The sequence below is a fragment of the Haliotis rufescens genome, unplaced genomic scaffold, assembly GCF_023055435.1.
Source record: "Haliotis rufescens isolate VD_foot unplaced genomic scaffold, xgHalRufe1.0.p SCAF_3, whole genome shotgun sequence".
Classification (NCBI taxonomy): Eukaryota; Metazoa; Mollusca; class Gastropoda; order Lepetellida; family Haliotidae; genus Haliotis; species Haliotis rufescens.
In genome coordinates, this window is record NW_025964001.1 from 15,254,293 (window position 1) to 15,276,724 (window position 22,432).

General features: G+C 41.2%; 1 protein-coding gene across 1 annotated transcript; it reads left to right on the forward strand.

Moving 5' to 3' along the window:
- The first annotated feature begins 5,703 nt into the window (after positions 1-5,703).
- On the forward strand, positions 5,704-19,027 carry LOC124134864. The gene is made up of 4 exons (XM_046499939.2): positions 5,704-6,027; positions 15,533-15,706; positions 17,125-17,249; positions 18,093-19,027. The coding sequence occupies exons 1-4, from the start codon at positions 5,864-5,866 to the stop codon at positions 18,161-18,163; spliced, it is 534 nt and encodes a 177-aa protein (XP_046355895.2). The 5' UTR covers positions 5,704-5,863; the 3' UTR covers positions 18,164-19,027.
- Positions 19,028-22,432: the final 3,405 nt, after the last annotated feature.

A 22,432-nucleotide genomic window follows, 5' to 3' on the forward strand; every position in this document is an offset into this window, starting at 1 on the left:
ATGCGTCAACTACTTTCCCGTGTGTTGTCAGTGATGCGTCAACTACTTTCCCGTGTGTTGTCAGTGATGCGTCAACTACTTTCCCGTGTGTTGTCAGTGATGCGTCAACTACTTTCCCGTGTGTTGTCAGTGATGCGTCAACTACTTTCCCGTGTGTTGTCAGTGATGCGTCATCTACTTTCCCGTGTATTGTCAGTGATGCGTCAACTACTTTCCCGTGTGTTGTCAGTGATGCGTCAACTACTTTCCCGTGTGTTGTCAGTGATGCGTCAACTACTTTCCCGTGTGTTGTCAGTGATGCGTCAACTACTTTCCTGTGTGTTGTCAGTGATGCGTCAACTACTTTCCCGTGTGTTGTCAGTGACGCGTCAACTACTTTCCCGTGTGTTGTCAGTGATGCGTCAACTACTTTCCCGTGTGTTGTCAGTGATGCGTCAACTACTTTCCCGTGTGTTGTCAGTGATGCGTCAACTACTTTCCCGTGTGTTGTCAGTGATGCGTCAACTACTTTCCCGTGTGTTGTCAGTGATGCGTCAACTACTTTCCAATGTGTTGTCAGTGATGCGTCAACTACTTTCCCGTGTGTTGTCAGTGATGCGTCAACTACTTTCCCGTGTGTTGTCAGTGATGCGTCAACTACTTTCCCGTGTGTTGTCAGTGATGCGTCATCTACTTTCCCGTGTATTGTCAGTGATGCGTCAACTACTTTCCCGTGTGTTGTCAGTGATGCGTCAACTACTTTCCCGTGTGTTGTCAGTGATGCGTCAACTACTTTCCTGTGTGTTGTCAGTGATGCGTCAACTACTTTCCCGTGTGTTGTCAGTGACGCGTCAACTACTTTCCCGTGTGTTGTCAGTGATGCGTCAACTACTTTCCCGTGTGTTGTCAGTGATGCGTCAACTACTTTCCCGTGTGTTGTCAGTGATGCGTCAACTACTTTCTCGTGTGTTGTCAGCGATGCGTCAACTACTTTCCTTTGTGGTGTAAGTGACGCATCAGGTTCTATCCAGCGTGGTGTAAGTGACGCATCAGGTTCTATTCAGCGTGGTGTAAGTGACGCATCAGGTTCTATCCAGTGTGATGTAAGTGACGCATCAGGTTCTATCCAGCGTAGTGTGACTGACGCATCAGGTTCTATCCAGCGTGATGTAAGTGACGCATCAGGTTCTGTCCAGCGTGGTGTTACTGGCGCATCAGGTTCTATCCAGCGTGATGTAAGTGACGCATCAGGTTCTATCCAGCGTGATGTGAGTGAAGCATCAGGTTCTATCCAGCGTGGTGTGACTGGCGCATCAGGTTCTATCCAGTGTGATGTAAGTGACGCATCAGGCTCTGTCAAGCGTGGTGTGATTTAAGCATCAGGTTCTATCCAGCGTGGTGTGACTGACGCATCAGGTTCTATCCAGCGTGATGTCAGTGACGCATCAGGTTCTATCCAGTGTGGTGTGACTGACGCATCAGGTTCTATCCAGCGTGATGTAAGTGACGCATCAGGTTCTATCCAGCGTGATGTAAGTGACGCATCAGGTTCTATCCAGTGTGATGTAAGTGACGCATCAGGTTCTATCCAGCGTGGTGTGACTGGCGCATCAGGTTCTATCCAGTGTGGTGTAAGTGGCGCATCAGGTTCTTTTAAGTGCATAATAAGTGACGCATCAGGTTCTATCCAGTGTGATGTAGGTGGCGCATTAGGCTAGAGCATATCACTGACACTGTCCTCACAAATAGAAGCCATTTCCCATTGTAATAGCCTTGGGAAACTGTGCCCAATACAACTATCAGACTATACCCAATACAACCATCATATTGTCGAGGACCGCCTCCGTGGTCTAGTCGGAGAGCGGAAGATTCGGGGTTCGATCCCCGGCCGCGTCATACCAAAAGACGTTAAAAGATGGTACTTGGTGTTACCCTGTCTGGCGCTCGGCATTAAGGGGCTAAAACAAGGACTGGTCGGCTCGGAGTCAGTATACTGTGTCTGAGTGGGGTATTCATGTTAAACTGCGGCATGGTTTCTCAGTGAGCTAGCACTATAAATCGGCATCAGTCCGGACTAGTACAAGCAGCCACACAAACACACACACACGTACATGCACGTCGCTATATAAGTGCAATAATCTTGGACGCGACGTTAAACCCCATTTCACCTATTGTATTGTACCAAATACAACCATCAGAATGTATCCAATACAACCATCACACTATATCCAATACAACCACGAAGCTATACCCAATACAATCATCAGACTGTACCAAATACAACAATCCGGCTGTACCCACTATTACACCATAAAGGATAGTCCAAAGTTACGAAGGTCGCAGTCGTTTCAATCCCCGAAATCCACGAGTATGAACTGGCATTCGAACCCCGGATCTAGGCACTGGTAAGGGAGACAAGTCTGTAATGTGAAACAAAGTGACAATGCGATCATCTTCTCTGTTCATTTAACAAATTCACCCTGGGGATTCCGGGTTAGAACTGGACCCCAGTAACCTATGCTTGTCTTACCAGGTTATCAAAAGAATCGGGTGGTCAGGCTCGGGGACTTGGTTGATTGCGTGTCATTGTACCCAGGCCGCGTGGATCGTTTTTCACAATATCAATCACTGAATTGTCTGGTCGAGACTCGAGCATTTATAGGTCGCACTCTCACTCTCACTCTCACTCTCACTGGAATTTTGCCGAGTACGGCGTTAAACATCAAACAAACACTCAACACCTTAATGTCAACTTTTGCACTACATGGATTATAAGCTCTGTGTGTTCGGGGGTAAAGTTCGTTGATCAGAATAAGACCTCCAAGGGATCAATATTTGTAATATTAGCTGAAATGGAGAGGTGAATATCCCCCTCTTGGTGTCAGTGTCAGGTATTATAACCACAGACTAAATACCTGAGATGGCCCTTGTCACCTGATAGGCAGCGATAATACCTGTGGTCCTGTCATAAGATAACATGTAGCGTTGGAGTGCGAGGATTAAGACGCAAGGAGGGGAATAACACTTTATTACCTAATCAATAAAGTTTTCAAATAAGATATAACATTTTATCCAATAGGGTTAGGACAATAAGTATGTTCTTTTTTAATACTTAGCATATGTAAAATTACGAATGTGAACAACGTCATAAGAAACATAGTTGCTGTTGTAGTTATCATAAAGGTCAAATGTCAGGAAGTGGCTGATTGGATGTCATCGTACAGCGCAGTGCGGCATAAAACATCATCCATTCACTCTATTGTCTTGGTTATTGCGACACGTCGAGATTACATGTAAGTCATCTTGAAACTGATGTTTTCTCTTAGAGGTAGGGGCGGCGGGGTACCCTAGTGGTTTAAGAGTATCCACATGGGTAAATTGTGTGAAGCCCATTTCTGGTGCCCCACGCCGTGATATTGCTGGAATATTGTTAAACGCGACGTAAAGCCATACTCACTTACACAATCTCTCAGGGGTAAGGCGGTTATCAATTCTTAGCTCATTTTCTCTTACAATCAACGGTGTACTAGTCATACGTCTGTAATGAACAAAGGATGGCGTGGTAGCCTAGCGGTTAAAGCGTTTACTCCTTACACCGAAAACCCGGGTTTGAGTCTCCACACGGTACAGTGCACGAGGCCCACAGTTGACGTTCCCCGTCGTGATGTTGCTGGAATACTGCCAAAGGCAGCGTAAAGCCAAATTAACTAGCTACATATTCCTATTTGTAACCATGTCCTGAACGTCAGGTCTCACTCGTGTCTTCCATACGACGTGGTCGTGGACGGCCCACCCACGTGGTGCACAAGGCGAGATAACGGTCCCCGACCCTTCCAGGGGGTATGGACAGGTGCGTTGCTTACATCAGCAAGTACACTGTCGGGACCTTGGCTATCTCACTGACCTCTGGGCGGAATGCATAGACGTACCGATACCAAGGCCGTAGTGACAGGGGAGGGGTGGGGGTGGGTGGGTGCGAATATTTGTACAAGTATCACTTGTCCCAAACTTGATTCACTAAGGGGCGACTAACGGGATTGGGTGGTCAGGCTCGCTGACTTTGTTGATGCATGTCATCGATCCCAATTGCGTGGATCGATGCTCATGATATCAATCACTGGATTGTCTGGTCCAGACTCGATTATTTACATATAGCTGGAATATTGCTGAGTGCGGCGTAAAACATCAAATCAATCAATCAATCAATCAATCAATCAAATATTTTTCACAGCGGGCACGGGTGGCCCAGTCGTCTAAGGCGCCGCGTCCCTTGGGCACGCAAGAAACCTATGACTGTGGGTTCGAATCCCCGTTCACCCCGATTATGTTTATAGGTTTGTCAGCACCATACCCGTTCTCGTGGGTTGCACTAAAGTGGTAAACGGCTGAGACCTGCATTACTTCAGGCTTTCCTCCCACATTAAGCTGACACGCCGTGATATAACTGGAATACTGTTAAAAGCGGCGTTAAACCCAACTCAATCACGCACTCATTTTTCACATTCATCTATAAATAGCAGACGACAGAAAACCAACTTAGAGTTATCCCACTAGTTCCATTACATTCGGAAAATATCGTACACATCCGGAGAATGGCGTCTTACATAATTAATTCGAGAAATACCGACATGCATACATGTATGGCGACATTCCACATTAAACCACGGTGCTATTAATGTGTCTCTTCTGTGTCAGCTGATTATTAGTGTAATCAAACGAATAAATAATTAAAGAGTCATGAGGGTTATGCGAATAGATGTCGCCTTGGTGCCGTCTTAGATCAAAACAAGTGGTACTTGGATCTGCATAAAGAGCAATATGGCCTTATCATGGTTTGAGGGATGAAGTGCATCCGATTGGTACAATGCGAATGCTCTATTTCGTGTATATACTAATATCCTAACACACATCCTTGTTCACTCAAATGTATACCAAATAAGTTGTGTTGTGTATACTAAATCCCCCGCGTACTGTTTAGTGAACCTTGAAGGTGTTCTAATGGCTTGAGGGAAATAAGAAAGGAAACGTCTTTGACTGTGTGATTAATTTCTCGTTGTTACAAAACCTGTTTCCTGGAGGCAAAGAGACTTGCCTGTTGTCTGTCCTCGGGTGAACTGTAGAGGGCCAGTCAAAACAATGTCACGTGACTCTTTGCGTCCAGGAAACAGGTTTTGTAATAACAAACATTCTTGCACCTGTAGTCTACATCGTTCTCGCTACCGCTGGCGAGCTATTTTAAACGTGACGTCATGCCCGATGCTGCTTATTAAATCACCCTTAACGAAGCGTGAGGTGGCGTTTAACGCCCAAATTGTAGTGTGATACAAACTATGTTGATGTACCGTAACGTTTACATGCACATCTGTAATAACATGGCCATTGTGAACTATGTGCCAGTGGCCTCTCTTCACTGAATAAACAGCTTTACCTGCACATGCATAGACATCTTAGGAAACAAGTAATAACTGAGTTTTCTGTCTGGACATCTTCCACTCAACCAAGTCAAACTTGCGTCTGAAATACATAGCTTCGCGAAATGAATAGACAGACGACGCAAAACTAGCCATATATAGTAAGGATAAGAATGTATAGATGAACAACTTCTTTATTACAATTAAGAGCGACGTTTCGGTGTAGGTTCTAACACCGTTATCAAGTGAGCCTACACCGAAACGTTGCTCTTAATTGTAATAAAGAAGTTGTTCATCCATAAATTCTTATCCTTACTTAGTACTCCAACTTCTAAATGACTATCAAAGAAGTTAGCCATGCATAGTACGCCTTAGTATTTGTCACGTGGTCCTTCTCACGGAGAGCAGGACCACCTACATTGCTTGTATGAAGGTATAGGCAGGACATTGCTTGTGAAGCCCCTCTACCCAACATGGCCCAAACTGCGTGCAACGTTGGCATCGCGGTGAGCGTGATCGCGTCCATCTTTTTGGCTGTTGGCCTCGGAGCTACTCTGTATGTCACCACAACTGGTAGCGGCAGCAACGGGAACACCACCACCACCACAAGATCAACCACTCCGTCCACAACACCAGGGTAAGACGAGCGTCACCCAATCCATCCCGTGTCTCTCAGCGAGGTCATGCTTCTTTTTCTGTGTTCGCTTAACCATTGGAGTTATCCAAATGTCGTCGCATTTTGTTTGGTGATATAGCCTCAATGCCAGTGGAAGTAATTGCTAAATGCAAGGAAACTAGTAGTATTATGCACAGCTACATCATTTGAAATAGCACATAACAACATTATTTCTATACATGTGCAATTAAATAGGCAGATATTTTTATACATTCCCAGCCCTTCAATGCGTTTAACATTTTGCAAAGTTATAACTGATAACTGATTTCTCTCGTAATTCAAACTAATTTGCTTCAGTGTAAACTTAAAACTGTAATATACTAACACAGGTTAACTCGCAATTTGCTGATCTATATACGGGGAAACCTCGTTAACTCGAAGTTCTGTGGGACATCGAACACATTTCGAGTTATCCGTATTTTGAGGTTTACAACGATTTTGCTGATGTCATAAAGTGTCATCTGTTTAATTGTTATCCCCAGATGACGTAGATAGATGTTAATCGTATTTCAGTAATTGCTTTGCTCTGTAGCGTTTTTTAGGATATACTTGATAGTACATTCGCCAGACTACAATCGGGTCGACTTCTTGCTATGGAGATCTGTTCATGTGTAGACACGGAATGCAGACGATCTAACAATGCTGCGCCGCGCGTGAATAAACACAGACCATCCAGTGCACGCGATGTGATATAGCCGTGTCTGGTGACCTGAGGTAGATACATGCACACATTTCACGACTGTTTACTCTGCCGTGATTGGCTACGCACGACCAGGAAGTTAAAAACTACCGAGTAAATCAGATGTAGGTAATATATATGTACAGAATGTCCAGTGCACCAAGGCAAAGAAAACCATATCTTTCACATCCACTCAAGTTACTATCAGCCTTTCGATCGCAAGTCATTTGAGGGAATGCGCAATGGAATTTTAGTCTCACGTTCTTCAAGTTAGATGTATTTGAGTTGAACATCATTCTGGTTGAGTGTGTTTCAGGCCTAGATTGTGTTCCTAAATCGTCTTAACGACGTTTCATGGCTTCCCATTACATCTTCATCAGGTCAACATCGTGTCATTGTTATCGCGCTTGTCAATTCAACGGGGTAACAACGTTTCATTGTTATCTCATACCCATTCAACAGGTCAACAACGTTTCATTGTTATCTCTTGCCCATTCAACAGGTCAACAACGTTTCATTGATATCTCATCCAAATTCAACAGGTCAACAACGTTTCATTGTTATCTCTTGCCCATTCAACAGGTCAACAACGTTTCATTGTTATCTCTTGCACATTCAACGGGCTAACAACGTTTCATTGTTATCCTTGCCCATTCAACAGGTCAACAACGTTATATTGTTATTCCTTGCCCATTCAACAGGCCAACAACGTTTCATTGTTATCTCATACCCATTCAACAGGTCAACAACGTTTCATTGTTATCTCATACCCATTCAACAGGTCAACAACGTTTCATTGTTATCTCATACCCATTCAACAGGTCAACAACGTTTCATCGTTATCTCTTGCACATTCAACGGGCTAACAACGTTTCATTGTTATCCCTTGCCCATTCAACAGGTCAACAACGTTTCATTGTTATCTCTTGCCCATTCAACAGGTCAACAACGTTTCATTGTTATCTCTTGCACATTCAACGGGCTAACAACGTTTCATTGTTATCCTTGCCCATTCAACAGGTCAACAACGTTTCATTGTTATCCCTTGCCCATTCAACAGGTCAAAAGCGTTTCATTGTTATCTCATCCAAATTCAACAGGTCAACAACGTTATATTGTTATTCCTTGCCCATTCAACAGGCCAACAACGTTTCATTGTTATCTCATACCCATTCAACAGGTCAACAACGTTTCATTGTTATCTCATATCCTTTCAACAGGTCAACAACGTTTCATTGTTATCTCATCCAAATTCAACAGGCCAACAACGTTTCATTGTTATCTCATACCCATTCAACAGGTCAACAACGTTTCATTGTTATCTCATCCAAATTCAACAGGTCAACAAAGTTTCATTGTTATCTCTTGCCCATTCAACAGGTCAACAACGTTTCATTGTTATCTCATACCCATTCAACAGGTCAACAACGTTTCATTGTTATCTCATATCCTTTCAACAGGTCAACAACGTTTCATTGTTATCTCTCGCCCATTGAACGGGTTAACAACGTTTTTATTGTTATCCCTTGCCCATTCAACAGGTCAAAAGCGTTTCATTGTTATCTCATCCAAATTCAACAGGCCAACAACGTTTCATTGTTATCTCATACCCATTCAACAGGTCAACAACGTTTCAATGTTATCTCATCCAAATTCAACAGGTCAACAACGTTTCATTGTTATCTCTTGCCCATTCAACAGGTCAACAACGTTTCATTGTTATCTCATACCCATTCAACAGGTCAACAACGTTTCATTGTTATCTCATCCAAATTCAACAGGTCAGCAACGTTTCACTGTTATCTCCTGCCCATTCAACAGGTCAACAACATTTCATTGTTATCCTTGCCCATTCAACAGGTCAAAAGCGTTTCATTGTTATCTCATCCAAATTCAACAGGTCAACAACGTTATATTGTTATTCCTTGCCCATTCAACAGGCCAACAACGTTTCATTGTTATCTCATACCCATTCAACAGGTCAACAACGTTTCATTGTTATCTCATATCCTTTCAACAGGTCAACAACGTTTCATTGTTATCTCATCCAAATTCAACAGGCCAACAACGTTTCATTGTTATCTCATACCCATTCAACAGGTCAACAACGTTTCATTGTTATCTCATCCAAATTCAACAGGTCAACAACGTTTCATTGTTATCTCTTGCCCATTCAACAGGTCAACAACGTTTCATTGTTATCTCATACCCATTCAACAGGTCAACAACGTTTCATTGTTATCTCATATCCTTTCAACAGGTCAACAACGTTTCATTGTTATCTCTTGCCCATTCAACAGGTCAACAACGTTTCATTGTTATCTCATATCCTTTCAACAGGTCAACAACGTTTCATTGTTATCTCATATCCTTTCAACAGGTCAACAACGTTTCATTGTTATCTCTTGCCCATTGAACGGGTTAACAACGTTTTTATTGTTATCCCTTGCCCATTCAACAGGTCAAAAGCGTTTCATTGTTATCTCATCCAAATTCAACAGGTCAACAACGTTTCATTGTTATCTCATACCCATTCAACAGGTCAACAACGTTTCATTGTTATCTCATCCAAATTCAACAGGTCAACAAAGTTTCATTGTTATCTCTTGCCCATTCAACAGGTCAACAACGTTTCATTGTTATCTCATACCCATTCAACAGGTCAACAACGTTTCATTGTTATCTCATATCCTTTCAACAGGTCAACAACGTTTCATTGTTATCTCATACCCATTCAACAGGTCAACAACGTTTCATTGTTATCTCATCCAAATTCAACAGGTCAGCAACGTTTCACTGTTATCTCCTGCCCATTCAACAGGTCAACAACATTTCATTGTTATCCTTGCCCATTCAACAGGTCAAAAGCGTTTCATTGTTATCTCATCCAAATTCAACAGGTCAACAACGTTATATTGTTATTCCTTGCCCATTCAACAGGCCAACAACGTTTCATTGTTATCTCATACCCATTCAACAGGTCAACAACGTTTCATTGTTATCTCATATCCTTTCAACAGGTCAACAACGTTTCATTGTTATCTCATCCAAATTCAACAGGCCAACAACGTTTCATTGTTATCTCATACCCATTCAACAGGTCAACAACGTTTCATTGTTATCTCATCCAAATTCAACAGGTCAACAACGTTTCATTGTTATCTCTTGCCCATTCAACAGGTCAACAACGTTTCATTGTTATCTCATACCCATTCAACAGGTCAACAACGTTTCATTGTTATCTCATATCCTTTCAACAGGTCAACAACGTTTCATTGTTATCTCTTGCCCATTCAACAGGTCAACAACGTTTCATTGTTATCTCATATCCTTTCAACAGGTCAACAACGTTTCATTGTTATCTCATATCCTTTCAACAGGTCAACAACGTTTCATTGTTATCTCTTGCCCATTGAACGGGTTAACAACGTTTTTATTGTTATCCCTTGCCCATTCAACAGGTCAAAAGCGTTTCATTGTTATCTCATCCAAATTCAACAGGTCAACAACGTTTCATTGTTATCTCATACCCATTCAACAGGTCAACAACGTTTCATTGTTATCTCATCCAAATTCAACAGGTCAACAAAGTTTCATTGTTATCTCTTGCCCATTCAACAGGTCAACAACGTTTCATTGTTATCTCATACCCATTCAACAGGTCAACAACGTTTCATTGTTATCTCATATCCTTTCAACAGGTCAACAACGTTTCATTGTTATCTCTCGCCCATTGAACGGGTTAACAACGTTTTTATTGTTATCCCTTGCCCATTCAACAGGTCAAAAGCGTTTCATTGTTATCTCATCCAAATTCAACAGGCCAACAACGTTTCATTGTTATCTCATACCCATTCAACAGGTCAACAACGTTTCATTGTTATCTCATCCAAATTCAACAGGTCAACAACGTTTCATTGTTATCTCTTGCCCATTCAACAGGTCAACAACGTTTCATTGTTATCTCATACCCATTCAACAGGTCAACAACGTTTCATTGTTATCTCATCCAAATTCAACAGGTCAGCAACGTTTCACTGTTATCTCCTGCCCATTCAACAGGTCAACAACATTTCATTGTTATCCTTGCCCATTCAACAGGTCAAAAGCGTTTCATTGTTATCTCATCCAAATTCAACAGGTCAACAACGTTATATTGTTATTCCTTGCCCATTCAACAGGCCAACAACGTTTCATTGTTATCTCATACCCATTCAACAGGTCAACAACGTTTCATTGTTATCTCATCCAAATTCAACAGGTCAGCAACGTTTCACTGTTATCTCCTGCCCATTCAACAGGTCAACAACGTTTCATTGTTATCCTTGCCCATTCAACAGGTCAACAACGTTTCATTGTTATCTCTTGCCCATTCAACAGGTCAACAACGTTTCATTGTTATCCCTTGCCCATTCAACAGGTCAAAAGCGTTTCATTGTTATCTCTTGCCCATTCAACAGGTCAACAACGTTATATTGTTATTCCTTGCCCATTCAACAGGCCAACAACGTTTCATTGTTATTTCATACCCATTCAACAGGTCAACAGCGTTTCATTGTTATCCCTTGCCCATTCAACAGGTCAACAACGTTTCATTGTTATCTCTTGCCCATTCAACGGGCTAACAACGTCTCATTGTTATCCTTGCCCATTCAACAGGTCAACAACATTTCATTGTTATCTCTTGCCCATTCAACAGGTCAACAACGTTTCATTGTTATCCCTTGCCCATTCAACAGGTCAAAAGCGTTTCATTGTTATCTCATCCAAATTCAACAGGTCAACAACGTTATATTGTTATTCCTTGCCCATTCAACAGGCCAACAACGTTTCATTGTTATCTCATACCCATTCAACAGGTCAACAACGTTTCATTGTTATCTCATATCCTTTCAACAGGTCAACAACGTTTCATTGTTATCTCTTGCCCATTGAACGGGTTAACAACGTTTTTATTGTTATCTCTTGCCCATTCAACAGGTCAAAAGCGTTTCATTGTTATCTCATCCAAATTCAACAGGTCAACAACGTATTATTGTTATCTCTTGCCCATTCAACTGGTCAACAACGTTTCATTGTTATCTCATACCCATTCAACAAGTCAACAACGTTTCATTGTTATCTCATACCCATTCAACAGGTCAACAACGTTTTATTGATATCTCATCCAAATTCAACAGGTCAGCAACGTTTCATTGTTATTTCCTGCCCATTCAACAGGTCAACAACGTTTCATTGTTATCTCTTGCACATTCAACGGGCTAACAACGTTTCATTGTTATCCTTGCCCATTCAACAGGTCAACAACGTTTCATTGTTATCTCTTGCCCATTCAACAGGTCAACAACGTTTCATTGTTATCCCTTGCCCATTCAACAGGTCAAAAGCGTTTCATTGTTATCTCATCCAAATTCAACAGGTCAACAACGTTATATTGTTATTCCTTGCCCATTCAACAGGCCAACAACGTTTCATTGTTATCTCATACCCATTCAACAAGTCAACAACGTTTCATTGTTATCTCATACCAATTCAACAGGTCAACAACGTTTCATTGTTATCTCATATCCTTTCAACAGGTCAATAACGTTTCATTCTTATCTCTTGCCCATTGAACGGGTTAACAACGTTTCATTGTTATCCCTTGCCCATTCAACAGGTCAAAAGCGTTTCGTTGTTATCTCATCCAAATTCAACAGGTCAACAACGTATTATTGTTATCTCATACCCATTCAACAGGTCAACAACGTTTCATTGTTATCTCATATCCTTTCAACAGGTCAACAACGTTTCATTGTTATCTCTTGCCCATTGAACGGGTTAACAACGTTTTTATTGTTATCCCTTGCCCATTCAACAGGTCAAAAGCGTTTCATTGTTATCTCATCCAAATTCAACAGGTCAACAACGTATTATTGTTATCTCTTGCCCATTCAACTGGTCAACAACGTTTCATTGTTATCTCATACCCATTCAACAGGTCAACAACGTTTCATTGTTATCTCATACCCATTCAACAGGTCAACAACGTTTTATTGATATCTCATCCAAATTCAACAGGTCAGCAACGTTTCATTGTTATTTCCTGCCCATTCAACAGGTCAACAACGTTTCATTGTTATCTCTTGCACATTCAACGGGCTAACAACGTTTCATTGTTATCCTTGCCCATTCAACAGGTCAACAACGTTTCATTGTTATCTCTTGCCCATTCAACAGGTCAACAACGTTTCATTGTTATCCCTTGCCCATTCAACAGGTCAAAAGCGTTTCATTGTTATCTCATCCAAATTCAACAGGTCAACAACGTTATATTGTTATTCCTTGCCCATTCAACAGGCCAACAACGTTTCATTGTTATCTCATACCCATTCAACAAGTCAACAACGTTTCATTGTTATCTCATACCAATTCAACAGGTCAACAACGTTTCATTGTTATCTCATACCCATTCAACAGGTCAACAACGTTTTATTGATATCTCATCCAAATTCAACAGGTCAGCAACGTTTCATTGTTATTTCCTGCCCATTCAACAGGTCAACAACGTTTCATTGTTATCTCTTGCACATTCAACGGGCTAACAACGTTTCATTGTTATCCTTGCCCATTCAACAGGTCAACAACGTTTCATTGTTATCTCTTGCCCATTCAACAGGTCAACAACGTTTCATTGTTATCCCTTGCCCATTCAACAGGTCAAAAGCGTTTCATTGTTATCTCATCCAAATTCAACAGGTCAACAACGTTATATTGTTATTCCTTGCCCATTCAACAGGCCAACAACGTTTCATTGTTATCTCATACCCATTCAACAAGTCAACAACGTTTCATTGTTATCTCATACCAATTCAACAGGTCAACAACGTTTCATTGTTATCTCATATCCTTTCAACAGGTCAACAACGTTTCATTGTTATCTCTTGCCCATTGAACGGGTTAACAACGTTTCATTGTTATCCCTTGCCCATTCAACAGGTCAAAAGCGTTTCGTTGTTATCTCATCCAAATTCAACAGGTCAACAACGTTATATTGTTATTCCTTGCCCATTCAACAGGCCAACAACGTTTCATTGTTATCTCATACCCATTCAACAAGTCAACAACGTTTCATTGTTATCTCATACCAATTCAACAGGTCAACAACGTTTCATTGTTATCTCATATCCTTTCAACAGGTCAACAACGTTTCATTGTTATCTCTTGCCCATTGAACGGGTTAACAACGTTTCATTGTTATCCCTTGCCCATTCAACAGGTCAAAAGCGTTTCGTTGTTATCTCATCCAAATTCAACAGGTCAACAACGTATTATTGTTATCTCTTGCCCATTCAACAGGTCAACAACGTTTCATTGTTATTTCATACCCATTCAACAGGTCAACAACGTTTCATTGTTATCTCATACCCATTCAATAGGTCAACAACGTTTCATTGTTATCTCATACCCATCCAACAGGTCAACAACGTTTCATTGATATCTCATCCAAATTCAACAGGTCAACAACGTTTCATTGTTATCTCTTGCCCATTCAACAGGTCAACAACGTTTCATTGTTATCTCATCCAAATTCAACAGGTCAACAACGTATTATTGTTATCTCATACCCATTCAACAGGTCAACAACGTTTCATCGTTATCTCATACCCATTCAACAGGTCAACAACGTTTCATTGTTATCTCATACCCATTCAACAGGTCAACAACGTTTCATTGTTATCTCATCCAAATTCAACAGGTCAACAACGTTTCATTGTTATCTCCTGCCCATTCAACAGGTCAACAACGTTTCATTGTTATCTCTTGCACATTCAACGGGCTAACAACGTTTCATTGTTATCCTTGCCCATTCAACAGGTCAACAACGTTTCATTGTTATCTCATACCCATTCAACAGGTCAACAACGTTTCATTGTTATCTCATACCCATTCAACTGGTCAACAACGTTTCATTGTTATCTCATACCCATTCAACAGGTCAACAACGTTTCATTGATATCTCATCCAAATTCAACAGGTCAACAACGTTTCATTGTTATCTCTTGCCCATTCAACAGGTCAACAACGTTTCATTGTTATCTCTTGCACATTCAACAAGTCAACAACATTTCATTGTTATCTCATCCCAATTCAACAGGTCAACAACGTTTCATTGTTATCCCTTGCCCATTCAACAGGTCAACAACGTTTCATTGTTATCTCTTGCCCATTCAACAGGTCAACAACGTTTCATGGTTATCTCATACCCATTCAGCAGGGCAACAACGTTTCATTGTTATCTCATCCAAATTCAACAGGTCAACAACGTTTCATTGTTATCCCTTGCACATTCAACAGGTCAACAACGTTTCACTGTTATCCCTTGCCCATTCAACAGGTCAAAAGCGTTTCATTGTTATCTCATACCCATTCAACAAGTCAACAACGTTTCATTGTTATTCCTTGCCCATTCAACAGGTCAACAACGTTTCATTGTTATTCCTTGCCCATTCAACAGGTCAACAACGTTTCATTGCTATTTCTTGCCCCTCCCTTCCTCAGGTTAACGTTTCATGCCCCTTCATCGTTTTAGTAACGTTTCATGGCTACATTTTGCCCTTTCAAAGGTTTATCGAAGTATCGGAGATCCTCTCTCAAATGTCCTGAAATGTTGTTGAGATTCATGAAAGGTTCCATAAAGTTTTATGCGTTTATGTTCCCTTCACAACTAAATGCTAATCAAAGACTCATCATAGTGTTTGTATTTTCCGAAAAAGATGAGATCAATTCACCCCTTGTCTGTTTCAGAAACATCTACCAGACGCCTTGTGGGTTCTGTGGTCCCGAGATCGACGTTGGGGTGACCATACAGAACTACATAGTGGAGCCCTTCTTCAATCATACAATTGAACTGTTTGGTATGAGACGACGAGAGCTCATCTTCTTCTTGGAGAATGCAGCTAAAAAGCAAAAGGAATTCAGGTAAGTGTTTGATGTCAGTGTGGGTCATGATATGTTGTTGGTTGGTTTGTTGTTTAACGCCGCACTTAGCAGTATTCCAGCTATATGATGACGGTCTGTAAATAATTGAGTCTGGACCAGACAATCCAGTGCTTAATATCATGAGCATCGATCCACACAATTGAGATCGATGCCATGCATCAACTAAGTCGGCGAGCCTGACCACCTGATCCCGTTAGTCGTCTTTTACGGCAAGCATGGGTTGCTGAAGACCTTTTCTACCCCGGTTGGTTGGTTGGTTGGTTGGTTGTTTAACGCCGCACTCAGCAATATTCCAGCTATATGACGCCGGTCTGTAAATAATCGAGTCTGGACCAGACAATCCAGTGATTAATATCATGAGCATCGTTCCACGCAATTGGGATCGATGACATGCTCCACCAAGTCAGCGAGCCTGACCACCCGATCCCGTTAGTCACCTTTCACGACAAGCAGAGTCACCTTTTAGGGCAAGCATGGGTTGCTGAAGACCTATTGTACCCCGGATCTTCACGGGTCTCATGATATGTTGTAAATGTATGCAACGCGATCACCCCATGTTGCCTTATCCATTGGATTTGAGTGGGTGGGTGGGTGGATGGGTGTGTGGGTCCCTGAGTGAGTGAGTGAGTGGTTTTAACAACGGCTAGAATAGTGTATCAGTCATGTAAACTGGTAAAAATAAAGTATACACCAATGTTTGATGGTGGCTTAAACTGAAACCGACAAGAAATGGTTATTCAAAGTGTGATGTATTTGATACGGATATCATAATTGTGGTTTAGACCTGCCGTGTTTCACCCTAGCAACGTTTTAATAACTTTAGTAATGTGTTGATCATAGACAATTTCCAAGTGTATACTTTCTTTTGACCGACAGTGTGACCTGATGTCAGTGCATGTGTACTTAAATGGGTATGAAACCTAAAGTGACGCAGGTCGTAAATGCTTATCATTTTGGTGATGTCTTAGAGGTTATGATGCTCACAAACCAAGGATCATAATCAGAGTAATCTGTAATTCGAACCCATGCTGGCGGATCCTGTTCTTCTAAGGGACAGAACTCTTGACATCGAATGATGGCGGTTTTGACTACTGGTCCACCATACAAAGCTGTTAGGGGATATGATGGCCGATGCTGTTTCACTATTGCGTATATATAGCTCCTAGAACCAGATTTTTGAAAAAATATATGTGGGTAGCGACAGTAACTCAAAGTGTAGTCAGCTCCTTCGCATTGGCAAACTAGGACAATGAAAGATGTCACAATAGAAGCTGTTGGTTTATACACACCTGCTAAGATTATGTATTGCTCTTTTATTCTCTCGATACATTGCAGTATGATTTGAAAGAAATAATCCGTATTGACCTGTTCTTATGCAAACTGTTTGAATTGTGTAGGTTTGCCGGAAACTACGGAACATATGGATTTCTTGTGGACACCATCAATGGCCTGAAGGCGGACTACAGCCTTAACAAGACATGGTGGAAAATCTCAGATCAGGACATGGTGTCTCTCAGCGAAGGTAAATCGTCTTTATCATAATACAGATATTGCCGGACAATACACAGAAGCTTGAATTAGGGCATTTTTTAATATTTAAATTAATGCATAAATATAATATTTAACTAAGGTCCCGTACGGTAATGTTCAGCTCAAATATATTTCCTTGTTTTTAATTAAAAAAGATTAAATATAAACCGACAACCCCCTACCTTTTCGTCTCTGCTTGGTTACAGCAGTCTGGTGTTATCCTAGTTGGGGGTTTTGTTGGGTTTTGTTGGGTTTTTTGTTGGTTTTTTTTTTTTGGGGGGGGGGGGGGGGGTGGGGGGGGGGGTACAGCAGTTTGGCGTCTGTATGTTTTTTTGAGTGTTGTTTTGCGGTTACAGCAGCTTGGTGTCAGCGTAGTTTGGGGAGGGGGGAGGGGGCGTGGTTACAGAAGTTTGGCGTCTGTATAGTTTTGTGAGTGTAGTTTTGCGGTTACAACAGTCGGGTATCACTGTTGTTCTACACTATGGAGATCAATACTGCAGCACTATGACCGCAGTAAAACACAAGTTCACACATTGTAGACATGTGACGAACGGGGCACGTGAGACTTCAAATTGAGATCTGACAGGCTATGTTTTCACTTTCTTCAAAAACATTTTATTCTATTCATTCAGGCAAGACACAGTCGGCCAAAAGCTTTACAACGAAAGAGGAGTGACAAAACCATTTCGATATCCATATTCATAATTCTCTGCTAATCCGTGAAAAGGTTGCACAGTTGAAAGGTTCCATTGTGTTCCCGTTCCGTATACCCTTTGGCTAGATTGTTTTAAACACATATGGAGTGAAATATACGAATTGAGTGCATGTTTTGCAGGTGTGAGTTCCTACATCCCTCAGCATCGGGAGACCCTCATCTTCACCTTCACGCAGAGCGGCGATCATTAAGTCACCGGTTTTACCAGTCGGCGTAGATGGATATGATTTCAGCGTGAAGCATGCATGGTGGCTCGTCGTGAATACTTCACGCATGTGTATATATATGTACAACGTTGCCCCGTCACCAGTAAATAAATACGGCGTAATAGTGATGTGTATCTATTTTAAGTCATGTAAAGGTCCAGTTCAAAGGTTCCATGGCGGATAAAAGTCTGAATTCCTTAAGTTTAGGGGGAGGGGGTTTAATGGCAAGGTTTCGGTTTTTGCACAAGATAGGGTTTTGTCAGAATAAGAAAACAGGCAATTAAAACACGAGAATGTATCGCCAAAGAGGCCACAAAACTCAGGAATTCAACAATTTCAGGATTAAGTTTTTGGTGAGATTGTGTCATGTCCCAAATCCGTCATCGATCTTTTGAACTGGTCCCTAATGGAATAAAACACGCGGAATCCCAATGAGCCCTACTCCCTGCTTTAACCTTGCGCGAACCCTACCGCTGCCTTGACATTGAGAGCAATGTGTAGAGTAGAGGCCGTATGGCAATATCACATATTGCCGATGTAGCCTGATCGCTCATTGGTCAGCTCCTTTCGGTTTGAATATAGCCTTGGCGTGATTCGTTGGTTAAGAATAAATACCACATGACAAAGCTTCTGTATGTATTCACGGGTGATAAGAGGAAGGCATGCAGTATTGAAGATAAGGGCCGTTATATCAAATGGGCAAAGTGTATAAACCAGTGATGTAGTAAGTATCAACATTTTCAGTCCCAAGTTCAAATTTATGTCTATTTGGACACTTTTCAGACAAAATATAACTATTGTACAATGGATTTTTATTTAAAATGTATAATAAAAGTCGATTTCCTTCTATCACGTTGTCAACAGCTTATCATTTAAAAGTGCATAACCACATGGGGATTCCTGTTTGTAATAGATCCTCGGTGACCCGCTGCGTGTCAGCGTCCCCCGACAGCGTTGGACATCGTGCTGATAATATCACACTGATTTGTCTCGACCTCAGTCTGCCATGCTTGTTAGAGTTGACTTAAAGGGCTCGGGTGGTCAGACATGGTGACTTGAGTGATTGGGTCACTGTGTCCCGATGGCGTGAAATTAAATGTTGCCCATGCCTTCAGTCACTGGTTTGCCTGGTCTTTTTATTGACTTTTCATCTGCCTTCAACACAATTCAGCCACATATTTACTGAAATACGTGTTATCTGTTGGCATACATACTTACACCTTAATGTTATCTAAGTGAGCCAAAACGATGAAGAGCATTGGATTATTGCTACTGTTTCTGATGAACCAAAGGTGAGAACTTGCGAATGGACATCCATGCATGTCAGCCGTGATAATAGTGTCAAAGGAGTGTAGCTTGGAGCCCTACCGGTGCTTTAATCTATATTATATAACTGAAATGGACGATAAACATCACATCATCCCGACCTGTAGCAGAGGTACTAGGTTGACCGCAAGGAGTGGTAGAAGAGTGGGTCCAAGGAAGACCTTAGCATATTTGGTTGATTCAAAACAAACCATTTATTTCTGAAGTGAAGAGCCGAACAATTTCTACAATACATCTTTTTTTCACCACATCCATCATGCCAAACAAACAATTTGTATTTTGGGGAAGTAAAACCTGAAGCAAAATCAGACACACAGAATTTCAAATGGTAGGTCCCTAAATTTGAATGCTTATCAACCATTGGTTCTGAATCGTGACTGTATAACAGCGGACAGATTTACTTTACCCAGACGTGTTTCTTATCTTTTGTTTACTCTCGAAAGTAAATACGGGGTCCAATAAATATATTATTTGTCCTCTATAAATGAATTCTCAAACTTAAAATTTGGAAGTCATAAATCAGAATGTCAGAAAGATATCCTAAACACTCAAGTTAAGAGTGTAAACACTTGTCGTTGTCCACTCTAAGATTTATATTGATCAAATTGTAATGTTCTATATTTCATAAAATAACATTTAAAAATACAGCAATATATCTTGACATCTGATATCACTCCAGTCAAACATTTATTGATGACGTATATGTGTACACTTTTAATGTCAAAATGTTTTTCTTCAGGATTATTTCGGATGCAAAAAATAACTAATACGTTAAATGAAACGAACAACTTTTTTATTTCACCGAATATTACTGGTTGCTAGGAAAGTATTAGCTTGGCACGGCTGCCTGCGATGCCATGTTGAAAGATGTTCTCATTCATACTTTTGTTTTGTTTTTATAATATTTTCAGCTAGGTCTGTTGTTCCCATATGACTAGATTACATTCACATTGTGTATTTATAATAATTGGTGAGGAACAATTTGGGAAGTGGTGTTTTGTGTTATCGTCTGCACCCAACGGCGCGCGAAAACTTAGGTATTGAATAATGAACCTATTGTTTAGCTTTTCGTTTGACATTTTATTCAATAATTGCAAATGATGGAATTATATTGAGATACCACACATTGACTTTACTAAAACACTTGTTCGTTATACTAGCGACCAAGCTATATTACAGTAGTGTTGCGTGTAGATACCCAAATTTAAACAATTTGTTAACACAGAAATCTGTACGTAAATGAGCTTAGTGTGAAACCATCAAACAACCAACAGGTGCTATACAATCAACAAATGTATTACAAAATTAACTAGGTTTACACATTAACACAATGTACTGCCCAGCAATTAACATAGAAGTACACAATAGAAAGGTAATACAATGTTCAATGACATCATATAACATGATGGCAGTGGTCAGTATCAAATACCAAAACAGTGGTGATAGCAAAAGTCATTGATAATAATATATATTCACTCAGCGGCGACAGTGGTCAAGCTTCCGTGATGCGCTTGGCAGGGAATCAGGGACGATGAGCGATCCTCACATGAAAGCTGGTTCTGATGTGTTGAAAATGCAAATAACACGTTATTGTCCCCTTATATACACCCTACCCAGCCACTGGAATGTTCCGCACAGTGCCCTCACCAATCAGTCGGCACTAAAACATTAAAGAAATTTCCAAAACACACTTATCACCGTCCGCGGTATACCGGACAAGCAGTTTACACACCACACTAGCATTTAAATATAGTAACTTCCTGACGACTGATCACTGTCCAAACACAATGCAATGAGGGGCATATCGACTCCCAGCAGAAACAATGCAACACAGCTACAATCACTGTTAAACAATAAAATACACTGGCATATATAACAGTGGGAAGTTCTCATTTGTTAGTCACTTGTCATATGACGTGATGACGTCATGGCACGACTGTGTTCAATGAGGATTTGTCATTGGAGCACATTTGGTTTCATAAGTGCAGTTTTGAAATGTTACGTTCTCCCGGCCTTACTGACATATACTACAGTAGAATGGCTGAGGGGACCCTCGATGTAAGACGAAGGTGCGGTGCGATGCGATCCGCCCTACGGTGCAGCGTGAGGGGATACAATGTTATACCGCGATTTTACAATCTCATGTTGCAATGTACGATGTTGCGATTCTATTTCACAGAGCCCAACCTACTATCTAATGTGATTCTCCGAATCTCAACTGCCTCCTTGGAATAATACACCTGTGTATGCAACAGTACCATTTCTACCATGTGTGCAGTCCTCGGAGCCACAATTCCATAGATATTGGAAGCACCAGAGCACAGGGTGGACACACATTCGACTTCTAAAACCCGGATGACACAAAGAAGCCCCCCCTTAAAGGTATGGAACGCCAAAGGCCAAGAGAACAGGGTAGGCGAATTGCTGTAAGCTATCTGTAACTTTTCACACTGATTCATGATTTCACCACGAACTACGATAGCCCTCCTTTCTGTCTTGATCAAGGCATTGACCTGATGCTGCCTCGGATCAAACAAATAGAGTCGCGCCTTCCTCCCACATCAAGCCGACATGTCGTGATTTAATTGAAATGCATTTCATTGCGGCGTTAAACCGAACTCACTCATGTACTCACTCACTAAAACCAACACTATCCAACAGCGAAAAAGCACACTATCATCCCAAGTCGTGCTTTGTCGTCACGGAAGTAGCGTGCAAATGTATCACTTTGTTCAATAATTTTATTTCAATTTTATTTTCTACTATACTGAGTTCTGTCTTAACCTAATCTACCGTGATGCTATAAGTAACATAAAGCAAGTTTGCTACAGCCATGCTAAAACGAAAGAAGAAACGCCCAGATACAATGACATACACGTCTGCTGGCAACGCCAGTCCAAAGCGGTCTCATCCAGTTTAGGCCACCAA

Coding starts and splice junctions, on each gene's coding strand:
- LOC124134864 (XM_046499939.2), top strand. CDS start 5,864: ATGGCCCAAACTGCGTGCAACGTTGGCATCGCGGTGAGCGTGATCGCG. Junction 6,028..15,532: donor ACTCCGTCCACAACACCAGG/GTAAGACGAGCG, acceptor TGTCTGTTTCAG/AAACATCTACCAGACGCCTT. Junction 17,250..18,092: donor CATGGTGTCTCTCAGCGAAG/GTAAATCGTCTT, acceptor CATGTTTTGCAG/GTGTGAGTTCCTACATCCCT.